This window comes from Marmota marmota, unplaced genomic scaffold (genome assembly GCF_001458135.2).
Source record: "Marmota marmota marmota unplaced genomic scaffold, marMar, whole genome shotgun sequence".
Classification (NCBI taxonomy): Eukaryota; Metazoa; Chordata; class Mammalia; order Rodentia; family Sciuridae; genus Marmota; species Marmota marmota.
The window spans coordinates 22,197,891-22,216,997 of record NW_025999869.1 but is presented as its reverse complement, the minus strand read 5'-3'; the positions used below and the strand labels follow the sequence as shown (position 1 = coordinate 22,216,997).

At 46.3% G+C, this 19,107-nt stretch overlaps 1 protein-coding gene across 13 annotated transcripts in view; it reads right to left on the bottom strand.

Annotated features, from left to right (window-relative positions):
- Positions 1-588: 588 nt before the first annotated feature.
- Positions 589-19,107, bottom strand: part of Tnip1 (TNFAIP3 interacting protein 1) — a 50,572-nt gene continuing 32,053 nt past the window's right edge. For 7 of the 13 annotated variants that reach the window (XM_048783121.1, XM_048783102.1, XM_048783101.1 and 4 more), the window contains 10 exons: positions 18,955-19,081; positions 14,522-14,611; positions 12,857-12,922; positions 12,497-12,628; positions 8,790-8,918; positions 6,315-6,446; positions 5,123-5,248; positions 4,369-4,434; positions 3,652-3,843; positions 2,990-3,229 (listed from right to left, as the gene is read on the bottom strand). In XM_048783121.1, the coding sequence (XP_048639078.1) occupies positions 3,005-3,229; positions 3,652-3,843; positions 4,369-4,434; positions 5,123-5,248; positions 6,315-6,446; positions 8,790-8,918; positions 12,497-12,628; positions 12,857-12,922; positions 14,522-14,611; positions 18,955-19,081 (1,285 nt within the window). In that variant the 3' untranslated portion in view covers positions 2,990-3,004. Of the gene's footprint in view, positions 1,389-2,686; positions 2,835-2,989; positions 3,230-3,651; positions 3,844-4,368; positions 4,435-5,122; positions 5,249-6,314; positions 6,447-8,789; positions 8,919-12,496; positions 12,629-12,856; positions 12,923-14,521; positions 14,612-18,954; positions 19,082-19,107 lie in introns of those variants that run through there. The other 6 variants (XR_007340618.1, XM_015492718.2, XM_048783109.1 and 3 more) reach the window with 6 other exon arrangements.

The following is a 19,107-nucleotide window of genomic DNA, read 5'->3' as shown; positions in this document are numbered from 1 at the left end:
GCTTTTTTTTTTTTGGCATGGGGGATTGAACTCAGGGGTACTTGGTCACTGAGCCACATCCCCAGCCCTATTTCATATTTTATTTAGAGATAGAGTCTCACTGAGTTGCTTAGCACCTCACTTTTGCTGAGGCTGGCTCTGAACTTGTGATCCTCCTGCCTTAGCCTCCTGAGCAGCTGGGATTACCGTGTGCACCACCGTGCCCAGCCCTCTGGTGTCCTCTTTTTGACTTTCATCTAGATCTACTGTGCTTCTCTCACTCAGCATCTTGAGTTCATACACACCAGTTCATGCCACCTCTCATTCTTGCCCATAGTTCTTCAAGGTGGCAATGGCTGAGAAGTGTTTCATTTGAAAAATGGGGAGACTGAGGCTCACTCCTTACCCCAGGTCTCCTGGTGAGCGAGAGGCAAAACTTGAATTTAAAGCAAGGTCCCTTGGCTCTCAGCCTAGGCTCTTTATACTGCTCCTCAAATACTGGTAATGTTCTCAGGGAAATGGGAGAAAGGGGTATAGAACCTGGAAAGCAGCATTCTGATTGGCCGAGAGGGGAACATTAGGACAAAAAAGAATACCAGTCACAGAATGTTGATTTTCCACTTGGATTTATGTCCAAGATGCGTGCAAACAGCTGCCTAGGAACAGACAGCCACCCAGATACAGGCCTCCGACACCACAAACCTCTAGCCTGGGGGCGAAGGGCCTGAACTCCAGGGCCTGGCAGCTTCAGTCTGGGTCCCTCAGCAGATATGGCTGGCCTGGCCCTCATCCCAGGTGGTGACACCTCTCATGAGGCTATTGGAGGTGGAGTGGAGAGGGCCCCAACATCAGAATACCCTGTCATTCTCTCCTACTCTGGAGACAAACCCATTCTTCCTGCAGCTCCTCACAGAGGGGTAGGGATGGACATGGGACAGGTCCTGCTACAGAGCTGGAAGCAAAAATTGAACACACACATGAACTGGATGTGGCGCTTGGTGGGGCTGGAACCACTTCTGTGGAGGTTGTGAAAGAAGGGGTCTGGGCTGCAATCCACTCTAAAGATGGAAGTCCAGCTGCTTCAAAGAAGGATGGCAGGTCAGCCAGGTGAGGGCTCTCAACTTGGTGACAGGAGGCAGGGCGGTGAGTTTCCCCTGGTCATCGCCAGATGAGGAGCCCATGTGGAAGCCTTGTGGGTGGAGCCTCCCCAGTCTTGTAAACAGTTCAGGGCTGGAGGTATGAGCCGTCTGCACATCTCAGCCTCCTGTCCAGCTGCGGCTCTGGCCACAAAGAATATGTGGCTTCTAGTTTTCGGTAATCTGAGGTCAGCTGGCTCTCCAAGACGAAGATAGAGCCAAATGACACAATCTGGTCTCACTGGGGCCCCTCATGGTCATTTTTTGCAGACTCTAAATAAACAAAAACGTTGAAGACTTAAGAATTATGTGGTACAATCAGTTTCAAAGTCTTCTATGGAAGGCAACTAAGTCCCTGTGAAATAAATAACAGCTTGCAACTGACTTCCAGGCTGTGTCTTAGGAACATTCAACATGTAATCCTCACCCTGTGTAGTAAGCCCATCATTACCCCCTTCGTGGAGGAGGGAACTGAGACACAGAAATTTTAAAAAGCCCAAAGTCCCAGCTGCAGGGAGTAGTAGAGCTGGGATATGAACCCAGTCACTGTCACTCTGGCTCCAGCTTCTAGAAGTGAGTAGTTATGGGGGAGGGGTCATCCTTGCCCACCAGGCCACCCTCTGCCATTCATCAAAGCAGCCTCCAAGGGCTCCACAGACCCTCTGGAAATGACTGATCAGTTTGATATCTTCTTCCTGGCTCCAAATCCTATAATCCACACTTCCTGCAGGTCATCCATTCTGCTCTCACTACCTCCTTATAACTGGCTTCTTTTCTCTGCAATTGTAACTCTGGTTAAGAAAGTTCTTCATGCTGAGATGGACTTGGTCTCCCTATAGCTACCATCCACTAGTTGTGATTCTGTTCCCAGAGCTCCACTGGTAAGGCAGTGCCTCCTGTTTCATGAGAGTCCTACAGGGAGTGAGGACAGTCATTACAGCCTCCCTCTGATTGGTGAATGCAGCCCCAGTCCCTGTAACCTCTTATGGCAAACACTATGGCCAGAGGGAGCTTTCCAAAATGCTAATCTGGTCATTCCACTCTGCTTTAAGACATCCAGTGACTCCATAACATGCTTAGGGTACAAACTAGCATTCCTTCCATACTCTGCAAGGCCCCATACAGCATAGATCTGCCAGGCCTTTACCTGTGTCTTGTCCCCTCTCTCTCTTTCCCCATGTTGTTCCTGGCTGGTGTTCCCCACACCAGCCTTCCATCAGCTTGCGTCAGCCACTCTCCTTCCATCCTCTTACCAAAGTGTTACAGGTTGGATCTAAATGTTCTGTAAAGGCATTTTGCAGAACAAATGCTAAAGGTATGGTTACCAGCCTGTGGCCCTATTGGGAAATAGTGGAGCATCTAGGAGGTGGGGCCTAGTGGGAGGAAGTCAGGTTGCTAAGGTGCTTGGCATGTGACAACAAACTAGAATGAACGAATGCATGATTTCAGTTCCCTCACTCTGGAGCCAACATCAATTCCCTTCCAACAGTACTTGAGAGAGCTAGGCCTCTCAAATCAAACTGGATCAAACCCCCCAGATCAAACTGGAGCAATACTGATAGATAAGTTACCTTCTCCAGGGGGCGACAAGCTCCTGTACTAGGGGACCACACTCACCGGGGTCGGCAGGCCTGGTGGAAGGTGGGTCTGTCACTTGGGCGCTCTGATTCCGCATTGTGCCACAGGGTGGACGCCAGGTATATTCTGGCTGCAACGAAACTGGTGCTTAATAATCAATAACACACTCAAAAATTACAACAGCAGATATAATGCCAAATCATAATAAACAAACATCAACTAACCAAGTATAATTCAATCCTTACAACCATCCTGGTTATCATTCCTAGGTGAGGAAACGGAGGCTCAGAGGGTTAAGAAACATTATCTAGCTAGGAAAGTAGCCAAGCTTGGTTTTGAATCCAGTTCTCTACAGCTACAGAATCAAACTCTTTAGCACATGCTACTCCAGTGCTAAAATAAGACATGTATAGAGGATGCTCACACCAGGGAAAGCCAGAGAGGGCTGGATGGCAGGCTGCTGTAATTGTCCAAGGAGAAGCTGGGGTGTCTGTGCGGAAGAGGGACTGCTGAAGATGGGGCAGGGGACAGCAGCTCTTTGGAAAAATAATAAGAGGAAAGCAAAAAAAGAAAAATGTGATAAGAGAAAAGGAAGAGGAGGAGGAAAAGGGAGAGAAACATAGTGACACTCTGGAATCTGGCACATGTGGAGAAGATAACAGAGTCAAGCCCAAATGGACCTTCCTGGCCTGGGCCTGGAGGGCGCCCTCCTTCCTGTCCTGAGCTGTTACTCAGTCTTCTCCTTTCTATACCAGTAACCCTGAACAGCTGTGGGCTGCAGAATTCTGACTCCTGGGAGAGCAGGCCAGACCTAGGCCCTGGACACCTGCCTGCCACCATGGTGCTGCTCATGAATTGCTGAGGCTGCAGTGTCTGACACCTTCACTTGACCTTCCTCTCTGGAAAAGGCCTGGAATAGCCCCTGTGTGTGTTCTTGAGGGAAGGAGGGCAGACTCACCAGATGGAAGAGGCGCGAGTTGGGGAGTGGGGGCGGATGCTCCATGGCCATGGGTGGTGGAGGGTAGCGGATCTGGGACCAATCCTCAAAGCCATGGTGTGGCACCATGGCTGGTGTGGGTGGGTAGGCATAGAGGTAGGGCCCACAGAGGTGTTCCGGAAGGGGGTCTACATGGTATCGCTCTTCTGAGGCCTGCAAAAAAGGTTCACATCTGGCCCTGGCTGCAACAAGCTACACAAGCCATCCTAGTGGCACCCATCTCACTTCCATAGAATCTTAGCTTTCTAAAGGTACTAAAGGCTGGGACATGGACATGGGAGGTGGGACTTGCCGGCTGGTACATGGCACGGAAGGCGAGTGCAGGCATATGCAAAGATGGTACATGAACTTGGAAGGGTGGCACCTGGCATAAACAGCTGGCACATGAACTCAGAAAGCAGGTACACACATACGAAAGACTAGTACATGCCATAAAACCTGGTACATAAGAATGGAAGGGTGGTACCTGGGCACTGAAGGTTGGGTACAGGGCCACAGGTATCCATGATGACAGTCACTGTGTCCTAAGCACTTACTCTGAGCCAATGACTGCTCTGTGCCTGTTTCACCACATTGGTGAGTTGACAGAGAGTGTCAGCACATAGCCCCTCCCATCAGACTGCACCCCTGGAGAAGGTAAGATGTGACGAGTGCTGCCTCCTCCCTTAAGATGCTCACCTTTGCTTTCCTCTTCTGCTGTTTGAGGGTTTCTTTTGCCTTCTCAAATTCTTTGAATGATTTTATCTGGAGAAGGGAGGAAGAGAAGCCTGTTGGCACAGGTAGTTCCTAGCCAGGTCTGGGCCCAGTGCCTAACTGGACCAGAAGGTGGACTGGCTGAGGGCCTAAGTACCTCTCTGGGTCATTGTGCCTAGGCTAGTCCCAGAAAAGGCCCCTGGGGCCCCACACAACATAGGCTACTAGCTGTGGGGTGAGCCTCTCATCATGGGTGGTCTGAACACAGTCAGCAGGTTTGTGTGAGCCTCACTGCTTCCGTATTAATATCTTTCAGTTCCATTGTGAGTGGGTGGGTGAATAAGGGCCAATTCCTAAATTTGTTCCTGTAGGCATCAAAACTGATTTTGGAAAGTCAGAGCTAGAGATGCCTTAGAGTTAGTACTCAGATCTAGAAGGAATCTGAGGTCTCTGAGAGAAGCTTCAGTTTCTTGGACAACTGCCCTGCCCTGAGATTGTCCGGCTTCTGTTGAATTCTTCCATTTGGGGGAGTGGGCATCTTAGCAGGAACTCCAACTGCTCAAATTCGTCAGCATTTTATGTCGGGTCAGAGGGCAAGGGATTTGCCAAGGTCATAGGGAAGTTTGGTAGCAGAGCTGGAAAGGAACCAGAGAGTGTCCTGACAAAGAAAGGCCCTCTAATTCTTACTCCTCCCAATAAGGGCAGTCTAATGTCCCTTCCTTGGTCCAGTTGCTCCCACCTGGGCATTGGACAAGGTGACCTGGGCCTGCAGTTTCTCCACCTGCTTCTTCAGTTCCTCCTTCTCCTCATTCATTCTCTCCCGGTCACTGCGCTCCCTCTGGAAGTCCTCCTCAAAGATCTTCACCTGGAGGGCACGGTGGGGTAGGTGGGGGGAGAGGGCATCTTAGCAGGAACTCCAACTGCTCAGGCCCACACCCCATGCCTCCTGCTGGAGGCAACTGATATCAGGGCTGGTTTTGCCCTGTCTCAGGGTCACCACAGGAAATGGGATGGGTGCATCCAGAGCCCCCGCCTACAACTTCAAACAGAGTAGTTCTGTGTCCTTCTAATATTCTGGGCTTCAAGGCAGGACTGTATTTGAATGAAAGATTCATGTTAAAAAAAATAAAAATAAAAGGCTGAAAGCCATCAACCAGTCCAATCCTTTCATCTGCCAAGGCCCACAAAGAGGCGGAGGCCACAGAGGCCACAGAACCAGTGCATGGCGGCAGACTGGAGTTCGGGTCTGCGGGCTCTCAAAGAGGACACATCGCTCTCCCAGGATTTTGGGTGTCCGGGCAAAGGACAGGCTAGGCAGGGCCCTTGCTCCAAGCCTACAGCTTCACACCTCACAGCAGATCACTGAGATGCTGCCTGGGGCCAAGAAAATTTAGGGGATGAAGAGTTGTATAAGCAGCACAGAGACACAGGGGACAGCCATCACCTTTCAATGGCTTGCCAGTCTCCCATATCCCAAAGAGAAAGACTGTTTCACGCTAGTAAGTCTGTGCTATCTTTCCAGTGCTTGCCAATCTCTGAGAAAGAGGGCTCAAGTTCACAGTATTCACCAGGCAAGAGAATCCAGTTATAGTTCAATAACACCATTTTGCTTTTATTGTATTTATTGCTCACAGTTACTTTCTATTTGTGCCAAATAAATAGATTTTTCCATGTATACTAGTTATAGAAAGTTCCCTTTAAAATAGATTTAAACTTAATTTTTTACACATAAGTAAGAACCAAGTAGGGCACAGAGATGGCTAAGTCATAAAGGTGGCAGAAGAGTGGACTTAAGCCAGAGACACGCTGCTGGAAACAATAAACCTACACCCAGGCAGGGGTCCTGCCAATGGCCAGGGAATGGACTCCTATTTACATGACCCCACGCCCATGCTGACTCTCAGGAATGCCCAACTCCCCTGCAGTCTCACCTGCTGTTTTAGTAACTCGTTTTGTGTCACCAGTTCCTGTTTCCTTAGGAGGCCAGCAGCTCCTTCTGGGCTCCCAAAAGCTGTTGGTGGAGATGACGGGGAGGCCTGGATGCTCAGTGCTTCCTCTAGAGCCTGGGATCAGGTAGAGAAGGGAGAGAATCATAGGGAACCTCTGGAATTCAGTCCCCTTTGGAGCTCATCCCCAGGGATCCTCTTCATGATAGTAATAATCACCACCACCAGTACAGCTTAATAAATGCTGCCCTATTTATTAACATTTTGTACACATCCCCTCATTTGAGCCTCTCCACAGTTCTATGAAAAAAAGACTCTGATCATCACCCCTATTTTACAAATGTGAAAACCGCGGCTCAGAGACCCAAAGTGACTTGTCCAAGGTCACACAGCTAGTTCGTGGCAATGTAGGAATTCAAACCCAGCATATGCTCTTAACCAGCAGGCTAAACTGTAGAAGGGGAAATCTCCTTCTCTTAACAGATGCAGCTCAATTCTTAGTATCGAGACCTAGAAAGAATCTGAGGTCCCTGAGAGATGCTTCAGTTCCTTGGATAATTACCTTACCCTGAGATTCTTCGGCATCTGTTAGATTTTTCAACATAGCAATCCATTCCCATTCAAGCCAGCCCTTCCACTTTAACTCTTGTAGTTACATTATGCTGGGTTTTAATTTCTTCTTATGCAAGATTTTATCTAACACTGATGATAAACTGAAACATCAACAAATAACATTTTGAAATAAAAACAGGAAAGCACCCTTAATCTACCATGTTCACCAAATAATGTTTTTTATGTAAAACACTATGCTCACATCTTTTAAAAGGCTTCTATTAACTGCTTTTCTCCTTTAACCCTATTAACTGTTAACTTTAGAGCTCTGGAACATCTCTCAAGGCTGATCACCCTTCATCACCACCTGGACTTCAGCCCCTGACCAGCAGGGACTCTGCATGCCAAGCCTCAGCATTGCTGACAGTGTCTCCTACAATGTTTCTGTCTCTGAGGGGAAACAGAGGGCTTTCCCAGCTGGGACTTGGGCCCCTATTCAGTCTCCAGCTCCCTAGATACAAGGAAAGTGCTGAACCAGTAGCCAATTCAGGATGCTCTGAAGGGAAGTGATGGCTTCACTTTTTTCTTCTATTCCACTCCATTTTTTTAGATGAGAAAACTGAGGTCCAGGCACAGGGAGAGGCTTGCCTGAGGCTACCTGCCTTGCATGACTCATTCACACAGATGTCTCTGTTCCCAGCTCTTCCATTAAAGCCAACTCTGCCACTGGGCAGTACCTGCCTGGATTTAGACATCCAATCTCCCCAGCTCAGGGCAGATCATTTTTCTTCTGGGGAATAGGTCCCAAGGCCCCTGACTCAGCATAATCAATGACTATAAAATATCAAAACCAAATAGAGGGGGTGGGGTGTAGCTTAGTGGTACAGTACTTGCTAATATGGTCAAGGCCCTGGGTTCGATCCCTAGCACTGCAACAAACAAAAAATAAATAGAAAGAGATGCCCCAGCAGGGCTTCGACCCAGGGAAAAAAAACTCATGCTAGAGTCCACTGTGAACAGGGTCAGGAGACAGAGGGAAAGGAAAAACAATTAGCACAGAGGGAAAAGCTGAGCCACAAACTGAACAGCTCCTTCTGGCTTGTCAAGGGCTTCCTTTCAAAGCCCCCTCCTGTCAGCTTCTCCCTTAAACCCCTTGGCTGGAGGTAAAGCGGGGCTAGAATGCTTCCCACCAGGATTCAGATGGCAAAAAGAGGCTAGAGTGGCTAAGCTGGGACCAGAACCAGGCCTTAACCAGGCCTGTCCCATTGCAACTTATCCTGGTACAGACAAGAGAGTTTCTAGTTCACCCAGCCTCCACCCTGGGTACCTGTCCCCCCAGATCCCACTTCACAAGGGTGAGACCCCTGGGCCCGTGCTCATCCATTCTCTTCAGTGGTGTTTCCTGAACACATGCTTGGTGCCAGCACTGGGCAATGCCCTGGGTAAATGCCCTGGTGAGGATGTGTGCCTCATTGCTAGATGGAAAGACAGTAGAGGAAGGAACTACCAGGGAATGAGAAAGGCTGTGAAAAGAGCTGCTGAATTTTAGGAGTTTAAAACAGGGTGATCTAAAAGATACCCAAGGAAGGCTTTGTTGAGTTAGTGATGCTAAAGCTCACCCTGAACAATCAGTAGGGCTGGTATCAGGGTGAAGGGCAGCATGTAGAGCATCAGAGTAAAGGCTGGCACTGCTGGAAGAGGCAGCAGGTGCAAAGGTCTAGAGGAGAGCGAGCCCAGGCTCCAGCAAGGGCTAGATCACTCAGGGCATAGGGAAGCAACAGTAAAGCAGGCAGGGACTGTGACGTCAGCTCACTGACCAACAAGTCACCTCTCCTAGGTTGAGGGCATCAGCAATGGGGTGGGTCTTCTTTCCCTCCCCATCCAGGAGACCAGAGCCAAGATGCCTACCTTGTTGAGCCGCTGGATCTCCTTTTCCTGGTACTCTCGCTGCCGCGTGAGCGGGCTCAGCTGATCCTGCAGGTACTTGACCTTCTGACGCAGCTCCTTGGCCTCTGCTGTCAGCTGCTCTTTGTTGTTCTGCAGGGAACATGGGGTTGGTAAGCAGGGAGCCTCTCCAGGAGGCCTTGACCCCCTGTTCTGCCTGCCCCAGCCTCCCTCATCAACACCTCCTTCTCTCAGCCACCTTCTCGCAATGCTCATGAGTAAGGCACTTGATAAAAATATGGCGATACCCACACAATCTTGCCCTCAAGGAAGGGATGCCTGGAGGAGTGAAACTAAGTTCTGACACCAGCAACTCCATCAACCAGCAGAGATCCTGGACCCCATCCTAGCCCTTTTGTTTGAGCTTACTTAAATGCCAAGGGTAACAGGGTTCTTAACATGAGTCACAGAGGAACCTTGGGAGAGCTGTGCCTGAAACTGAGCGTATAACTGTCTGTGTCTACCAGATTCGCACAGGGCTCTTTTGTGATCCATGGGGAGTGAGGAACTATTGACAACTTCTAAAGAAGCTTTCAGCTTGTAGTCTCTTAGATTAGAGGATAGATGATACTCAAGGACATAAATGTAGCTCCCAGGTGTTCCTCTAGAGAGAAACACACAGGTAGTGTGGAGTTATAAGAAAGATCATCGCATCTGAGAAGAAATCAGAGAAGGTGTCAAGGTGAGCACCTCTGTCATAATACTAGGAAACCAGGATTTCTGCATCACAGATAGCCCCAGCAAGTATGGCCACTACAGATAGCATAAAGACACAGGTCCCGTAATCAATGGAAAATGGGGAGGTGACTTACTTAAGGCCATAGCACTCTGGGCTAGAATCCAGGTGTCCATTACTCTTTCTCCTTCTGGTCAAAGGAAGTGTTCACTACAGTGGGCAGACCAGACACACCCCAAATAAACTGTATTTCTATGTGTCCAAATGTGAAAAACGGTCTGGAAATAGATGTACCAAAATGGTACCAGGGGTTACCTCTGGGGAAGGCCCAGAATTGGGGTAGTAAGTATTCCAGGAAAACTTTCACTTTATTTGGTAGTGTGTCAACATTCTACAATGGTGCATTCACAGCATGAGGATCAGGAGAGAGACCACAGGGTCAGCATTCACCCAGCCCTGTGTGACCTTACTCGTTATTCCACAAACTAGTAGGTGAGCTGCTTCCAGCCAGAGATGGCTCAGGCAGCCTTGGTCAGAATACATGGCAGCTGCCCAGAACTCCCTGCTTAAGAGGCTCTAGAATGAAGCATGGCCTCTAGTGCCAGGTGCTTATCTATAGGGCCACACTCTGGAAACATTCCACTGTCAGATTCCAGGGATTTGTCTCACATACTAAAGTGAGTGAGGGGACCGTGAGCTAGGATACCTGGCTGCGAGTCATAGAACATAACTATGCACTCATGAGAAAACCCAGATGGTGTCCTCTCAACTAAATCTTCAAGGTAAGGTAGGGGGTGGTCACAGATGCAGGCTGGCTGCCCAGATAAGCCTCCTGGGTGCCACATGCTCATGGAAGAAACTCTGAAATGCAATTCATGTTTAAAATGTCCTTTAAAAAATCTAGGCAAGGGGCTGGGGCTATGGCTCATCGATAGAGCACTCGCCTAGCATGTGCAAGGCTCTGTGTTCAATCCTAAGAACCACATAAAATAAATTTTAAAAAAAGGTATTGTGCCAACTACAACTGAAAAAATATTTGAAAAAAAATCTAGGCAAAGTTGGGTGTGGTGGTGAATGCCTATAATCCTCAGTGACTTGGTAAGCTGAGGCAGGAAAATGGCAAATTCAAGGTCAGCCTCAGCACCTCAGTGAGGCCCTAAGCAACTTAGACTCTGTCTCAAAATAAAAAATAAAAAGGGTTGGGGATGTATCTCAGTGGTAAAATCCCCTGGGTTTGATCCTCCTGCGCGCGTGTGTGCATGTGTGTGTGCACGCGCGCGTTCTCACACACACACACACACACACACACACACACACACAAAGTCTAGGTAAAAGAAGCCAGCGTCCAGTTCCACCAAGGGATGACATGGTGACATGAGTAAAACTCCGAAGGTCTGGGAGTCATGTGGCTTTTCCTCTTTAAGCTGCTCCAGGATCCTGAAGGGCTATGGATGGCATTAGTCACACATGCTTTGGCAGATGCCATTTCTTCAAGGACCTGCTGGTCCTCTAGGCTGAATCTGGTCCCCATTCCCCATTCTGTCCACTCTCTGATTCCAATAACTTCTTTGTAGTACTTAATATACTTTCACTTCAATTAGTTGTTTAGTATCTCTTCCCCAGTCAGGGCAGGGTTGGATAGTTCACATTGAATCTCTATGTCCAGCTCAGTGCCTCAGGCATGCTCTGGTGAAAATTGACTACACAAACGAATAAATAAAGCTTTGCCTGTTAGCACCTCCCCTCAAAATCCTATCACTATGCTAAAGAGTTGGTAGAATGGTCCCTCCAGACTGCTTCTATCATTCATATATATATATATATTTTTTTTTTTTTGGCTTTACTGGGGATTAAACCCAGGGGTGCTCTACCACTGAGCTACACCCCTAACCCTTTTTATTTTTTTAAGACTTTAAGACAAGGTCTCCCTAAGTTGCCCCAGATGGCCTTGGATTTGCAGGAGGAAGATGCCACATAATTGGGATTACAGGAATGTGCCACAGGGCCCAGACTGGATCACTTTCATGTATCATGTGCTTCCTGTATAATTTCTATTTCTTACAGAAATCTTTCTATAAGATTTTTTTGATAAGTTTTGAGAAAATACAAAATAATTTTAAAAAGAACTACAGAGTAAATCATTTTTTCATGTTACTCTCTAAATGGTTTTACCATTTAGAAACAAAATAAATAAAAGATAGGTCACCCTTTGCCTTTCTCCTTTCTTCAAGACCCCTGTCCATATATTCACACACATATATGCACTGCACACATGCATACACAGGCATGCTTAGTCATAAGGTCACTCTTATGAATTTAGGATTTAATCTTCTTTCTTTTCACAACAGTTTTTCTATACATGTTTATACATCTAGATCAAGTTCATTTAAGAGAGCTTGAAATGCAAGGAGAATCTGCAATAACTAATCACAGTTTCTGAATTTTTAACTACTTGTGATACCTCATGGGAATTTTTTTCTCTTTACACATTTTTTATTGGCGCATTATAGTTGTAGGTAATGATGAGATTTGTTGTTACATATTTGTACATGCACAAAATATAACAATATAATTTGGTCAATATCATTCCCCAGTACATCCCTCCTCCCTTTGGGCTTCCCACCCCTTGGTCTTCCTTTACTGATCTCCCTTTGATTTTTGTGAGGCTCCCTCCCGCCATCTTTATTTTCCATTTTCCTCTCCAACTTCCACACATGAGAGGAAACACTATCAGTTTCTAAGACTGTAACTGAACAAACCTCACCGAAAACAAGAAAATGTGAAAAGCAATAGCTAATCTAATCGTTTTTATTTTCAGAAGGGAAACTGAGGCAAAGGGAAGGAAAATGCCTCTGCCCTTGGCCACACAGCTCTTGAGCACTTGAGCTAGAACCTCTGGGCCTCCTGACTCCACCCTTGGCTCACTGACTCCATGGACTGGTGGCTAAAAGGGAGGGGAGGTGCTGAAACCACAAGGCACAGGGGTCACACTTGCCTCCTCCATTTCAATCTTGGACTTGGCCAGCAGGAGCTTGCGGTCAAAGTCTCGCTGCTTCTGCTCCCGCTCAGCTTCTAGGTCAGTCACCTGCTTCTGCAGGTCTGCCAGCTTCTGGCGCAGCTCAGTGATCTGGGTTCAGAGGCAGAGAAAGGGACTGCATGAGGGCCAGGGTAGGGGATGTGCCTGGGACGTGGGCAGGGCTTGGCTTCTATGGGGCCTGTGACACTGCCACGGAGCTTCTCATATGGACCATCCTGGGGCTCAGCGTGGCCTCCCCACAAGGCTCAAAACTGTTGAGAAGGAAGCAGCAAGACTAAGTATGCCCTAAGAGCCCAGCCAAGAACCCCCCCACCTTACCTTCTGCTCATATTGCTGCTTCATGGACCGGAAATGCTGGTCCCATTGCTTATTCACTTCTAGCAGCTGTGGGGAAAGATGGGGGTTAGAAGCAGAGAAGGAACACGGAGCACCAACACTCCATGACTTAGTCAACACTAAGACAGGAAAACAGTAATCATTTTGGTGTAGGATCATGGAGCATGCACCTTTTCAGAGGGCAATTGGATTATGTATTAAAATTTCATGTTTTTATTATCTTGAACCTAATACTTCCACTATGAAAAATTTAACCAACAGAAACACTTACACAAGGTGCAAATATATATAGACTGATCATCTTAGCCATGTTTATATTACCAAAAAAAAAAAAAAAAAATCCAGAGGCCAACATTTGTGTAGAAGATAGGTTAAGTATACTATAATGTAAAAATATACTGCAGATATTCAGAAAATAAGGCATCTACTACATTTTCTTAGTTCAAAGATAATACTAATTATAGGCCCCCTCTTGATGTAATAATTCCTCAACTCTACATCATTAAATAAATAAAACAATGGGAAAGGGTATCCCAATTTCAGAAACATTATATGTGAAAAATATTTAGAACTGAAGGAATATGGCATATATAGATAGAAATAAGTACCCTCAAAGACAGCTGATTTTAAAAGAAAAAAGAGTAATTTATAAAGTAGTTTGTATCATTTTATTTTTATGCATTAAAAAACTGAGAAATATGGAATAAACTGGTATTAGTTGCTGTTATCTCTAAGAAATGATATTCTCAATTTTTTAAAATAATGAGCACTGCATTACTTTTTTTAATAATTTTTTTTAAGAAAGAGAGAGCGAGAGAGAATTTTTTAATATTTATTTTTTAGTTTTCGGCGGACACAACATCTTTGTTTGTATGTGGTGCTGAGGATCGAACCCGGGGCGCACGCATGCCAGGCGAGCGCGCTACCGCTTGAGCCACATCCCCAGCCCCGAGCACTGCATTACTTTTGAAATCTAAAAAGAAACTTAACAATCACCTAAAATTAATATGCACGTAACACACTTTCAGATGTGAAGAAGGACAGAGGGGCACAGGCTCAGGGTCTGGGAAAGGAGCAGTGAGGAGAAAAGGAGCCTAGGGAGGAAGGATAGTACCAAGGCCACTAGAAAGAAACTGGGCTTTTACCTAGGCCTGGAAAGACCACGCTGTGTGGGGGAGAAAGGTGGAGGAGGAAGACCATGAGATACCAGGGGAGAGCCCGAAATTTTGGAGACTCTGGGCCAGTGGGAAGTTGTGTTTCAGGAGGGCAGGGGGCCCTCCTTCATGTCAGACCCTCCCTGAGCTGCAGGTGCAGTCAGAGGAGTTCTCTGTCCCCAATACTGAAACTCACCTGAGCTATCACCTGTTCCCACCATCCATTGTGTACTTTGGGAGCCTTCTTAAACCCTTCCATTGTCCCCAATAATTTCAGGTTGTGCCACAAATTCCATCTCCTCAGAGTGACCCCCGTGGGCAGTTCAAGAGAAGACAGCAGACCTCTTCCTTGGGTGTATGGTTCAGTGGTCACCATGGCAACTCCCCATGGTAACTTGGGACTAACTGGAACCTAGAGGCCAGGCGAGTCCTTTATCCTGCTGGTCCCAGGAGGGAAGAAGGGTCTTTCCTGACTACCCCTCCAGCCACTTACCTCCATGCGCTGCTGCTCCAGCATCTTCACCTTCTTCTCAGCTGCACCCAAGGCCCCCACCTCTGGGACCTTACCTGCCATTACACCAGCCTAAGGAGAAACACAGAGGGTCTTTACCAAAGCCTTGAATAAAAATTGTCTTACCCATACACCTCCATGGCTCTAGTCCTCCCACATCCGACTTCTCTACTCCTCCCACCTACTAAAACACTGATAACCATCCCAAGCATGACTCCCCCTTCTGGAAGTCATGATGAGGCTCATGGTGGCTGCCAGATGCTGCCCCCTCCCCACAACTGCCTTCCCTGCTTAAGCTGTATCTCCCCCCTCTGGCCACTCTCCCTCTGCCTACACACATATGGGCCCAAATACTCTGGCCTATGAGCAAGGAGTTACATAGTTGTTAAATAATTATAAAACTTTTATAAAAATTAAAGATTTATAAAATATTTAAAAATATTTTTCATATAAAACAAAAGTGTATGTGTATGCATGATTGATATACACATATGTATTTCCAGCTCTGTCCTCTGGAAGGGCCTAAAACTGACACGGTAGCAGTAAGCACACCTTGTACGCACAGCTTAGTTTCTAAATACCATTTTCCAGTAAAAAAAAAAAATCAGGGGTCCTTGGAGAAATGAATTTCAGAGCAGGGGCAGGGAAAATATAAATTGAATTTGAGTATCATATAGTGCCAGAAAGTAAGGAAGTGCTCATAATAATAAAACAACAACCATAATAACTAATAGTAATAGAGACATGGGCTGGGATTGTGGCTCAGTGGTAGAGCGCTTGCCTAGTATGTGTGAGGCACTGGGTTCGAGCCTCAGCACCACATATAAATAAATAAAAAATGAAGGCCCATTGACAACTAAAAAATATTTTTAAAAAATATAGGCATATCAAAGGGTCACAGGAAACAACTTCAAAGAGCTTCCCAAGCCAAAGCTTAACAATCTGAACAGCTAAATCAAAACACTATTGGGTTACAAACCAATGTACAAAACAAGTATCCTTGAAACCATACTGATAGCAAGAAATAGCTGAACAAATAGATAAATAGATGAGAAGGGATAGCTCTTCTTTGTAAGAGAATTTCAATTAATAAATATGGAAAGAATGAGAGAAATAAAATCATCATTAAAATACTACAGTAATCAGGCGTGGTGGTGTACAATTGTAATCTTAGCAGCTCAGGAGGCTGAGGTAGGAGGATCACAAATTCAAAGTGAGCCTCAGCAATTCAGCTAGATCCTAAGCAATCTAGTGCGACCGTGTCTCTAAATAAAATATAAAAAGGTCTGAGGATGTGGCTCAGTGATTAAGCACCCTCTGGGTTCAGTCTCTGATACCAAAAAAAAAAAAAAAAGCTATAGTAATACATACTGCAGAAGAGATCCACCAGTGTGTTATGTAAGTGCTAATCAGTGAAGTTAAGGAGAAACAGGGTGTTTGCATAGTCTCAAAGTTTCTCCTCAAAAGTAGTTGTTGATTACTTTTATGAGTCAGTTTTATCGTAGTGCAACTTGACAGTAGCACCTTTGCCAAGTGATCAAGGTTAGCAGTAGTAACATATTCTGACATCATGAAGCCTAAGATGAGGTACTGAGAAGGGGCCAGCAAACTTCACTTGTGTACTCAGAATGTCACTTCTGTGAGACTCTTGCCAAATCTGTAACTGCAATCTAATCTTTGGAAAACATTAGGTAAACCCAAGTTGAGGATCATTCTACAAAACAAGTAGCCAGTGTAGCTCAAAAGTGTCAAGGGCATGAAAAATGAGGATCAGATGAGAACTGTCACAAACTGGAGGAGACCAAGAAGACTGGCCTCTTTCATACCTCCCTGACAACATAATGCAATGTGGGATCCTGGATTAAATCCCAGAACAAATCAAGACACGAATGAAAGACTAGTGATATCTGAATAAAGTCTGCAGTGTAGTTAATAGCATGATACTGTGGTTAATTCCTAGTTTTGGTAACTGAACCATGATTATTTAAGATGTTAACATTAGGGGAAGCTAGAGGAAGGGGATGTGAGAAGTGAACTCTGGATTGTTTCATTTTTTGTTGTACAAAGTTATCTCAAAATGAGAAGTTTTTAAAATAAAAATCAGTAAATAAAAAGTGTTAGGTGAAACCAAAGAATAATGAGTGTAGAATTTGAACACTGGCTCTATCTCCAAGCCCTTCTGTGAGGTAGGCCAAGACCTGGTCCTCTCGCCCTTAATATGAGATTAACAGACGATGGTCTATGCAGGCCCCATATGGACCTCTGATGTTTGAGTCCACTCTCTGACTTCAGTTTGTCCTGGAGTCATATTCTATTTTTATATTCTCTTTATTCCCTGCCTTCCAATTCACCTCCATGCTCTCCCAGGCTTGTGAGGTTCAAGTGCCTCCTACAGGCTAAGGCCTGTAAGAACACTATGGCAGCAGAAGCGAGGCAGGGAGCAGAGAGCTCTCTCCAGGTAAGGTCACCTCCTTTGAGAATTGGGAGACAGGTCACCCTCTTGGAACCTGCTGTCTCCTGGAAGGGAGCTGTGCTTATCTGTCATGGTTGATGGCTACTGGGAAAGAAAGAAGCAGGAGAATGCCGGGCTCCTGGATGGCATGCTCTGAATCTCTACCGAGAGCAATCTATGTGGAAGAGTAAGAAAGAACTGTAGAGTTAGCAGACCTGGCTGCTACCACCAAATGTACCATTAAAAGCAATAACTGGGGCTGGGATTGTGGCTCAGTGGTAGAGCACTTGCCTAGCATGTGTGAGGCACTGGGTTCAATTCTCAGACCACATACACGTAAGTAAAATAAAGGTCCATCAACAACTAAATATTAGAAAATATCAGAAAAAAATTAGAAAAATATTTAAAAAAATATTAGAAAATATTTAAAAATATTAGAAAAAAGGCAATAGCTAATGCTTACCATTTACTCCAATAAACCACCTCATGTCCATTCGCATCACTAAATCTTCCCAACAATTCCTTGTGGGAGGTGTTACATCTCCATTTTACAGAGGAAGAAACTGAAGCCCAGAGTGTATATGTAACTTGTCCAGGGTCATAGTGCTGGCCTGAGGTGGAGCCAGAATTCCACCCATATGCAGCACCAGGGCACAGGCTTCACACCTCCCTGGAATACACGCCTCTCATGGGACCAGAGGCCCTGGATCCCAAGCACAGAGATGTCCTAGGTGTATGGGCAAGTCCACTTCCTCTTTCTGACAGGCCAGTAAGAGCCTCTGGCCTTTCAAGATAAGTCAGGTAAGATAAGATGATACAAAAGGTTTTGGAAAGGCCGGCTGACAGAATTCCATACCTGAGGTGACTCAGCACCTAGGAGAGACCAGAATTCACAAGCCACCTCCTCAAGAGGGCAGGTAAGGCAGACTGAACAAGAGAAGGGTTTCAAGGGCTGGGATTCAGAAGGCCAAAAGTGAGCAGACCTTGGCCATTTAGCAATGGGTTTCCCTGACCATGCCCTTGCCTGCTTGATAGCAGGTGACACAGGAATCTGAACTGCACAATGACACATGACCTCTTCAAACCTCTTGCCACAGCTGTAAAGTGGCAAGCCCTGACTACCTCAGTGTAGAGAGAAGGCCAAAATGGGATAATTGTTTTGAAAGTCCTGACTCTCTATTGCCACATAATAATGAGGAATTATATTATTAAGGTAATTACTACTATTTCATAGGAGTAGGGTTTGTCAAAGACATTCAATTACTATGTAGCTGTTAAACCCCACTTAAGGGAAAGAAGGCACTGAGAAAGAGTTGGGACTCAGGGGTATGGCAAAGACTGGGCAAGGGGTTCTTGGGACCAGGCTGTGTACCAGGCTTAGAAGTGGAGGCAGGAGGAGGAAGTGGTCCAGCTCTGTGGCATTATCAAACCATGCCCGTGGCCAGCACCTTCTTCTCTCCATTTCAGAGGCTTCTGTGGAGCTTAACAGAATCCCCAGAGATTGTTCAACCCAATGCCCTAATTCTGCCTGGAATACAGGTATGTTAAATTGACTTTTGGGAGCTGCCCTTTAAGAAAGATCTTGACAAACTGGCATTGTTTGGGGAATATTGCCCAGACTGAGCCAAAGACTCAGTGCTACCTTCTATAAGCAATGGCCAAAGGAATTGCAGTTAGTCAGAAGAGAAGGCCTGTCAGGGCCACAGGGCTATGCGATGCCAGCAGTTCTTAGCTTGTGTTCCAGGGAGTGAGACATTCTGTGGGGCGGAAGCAGAATAAAACCTGAAAAGTGGAAGCTCCAAGGAGGCGGATGCTAGGTCAAGCTATGGAACTGCATCTACCAACTAGAACTTTCTCCCAGCAGAACTATGTGCAGGAGGTAGTAAACTCACTATCACTGGAGGTGGTGAAGGGATGCTGGGTACCAGCAACTGAGGTTGCTGTTGAATTTCTGACCACATACCTGCTGTTGTCCAGCCATACCCTTCTTGCTGTTACCCTCCAACTTTGGTGAGCCTGGCTGACCACAGGCACCCTCTTTGTTGCTGCTGCTGCTCATCAACAACTTCTTAAGCTCCATATTTTCTTCCCTGGGTTGGAGGCAAACAGAGAAGTC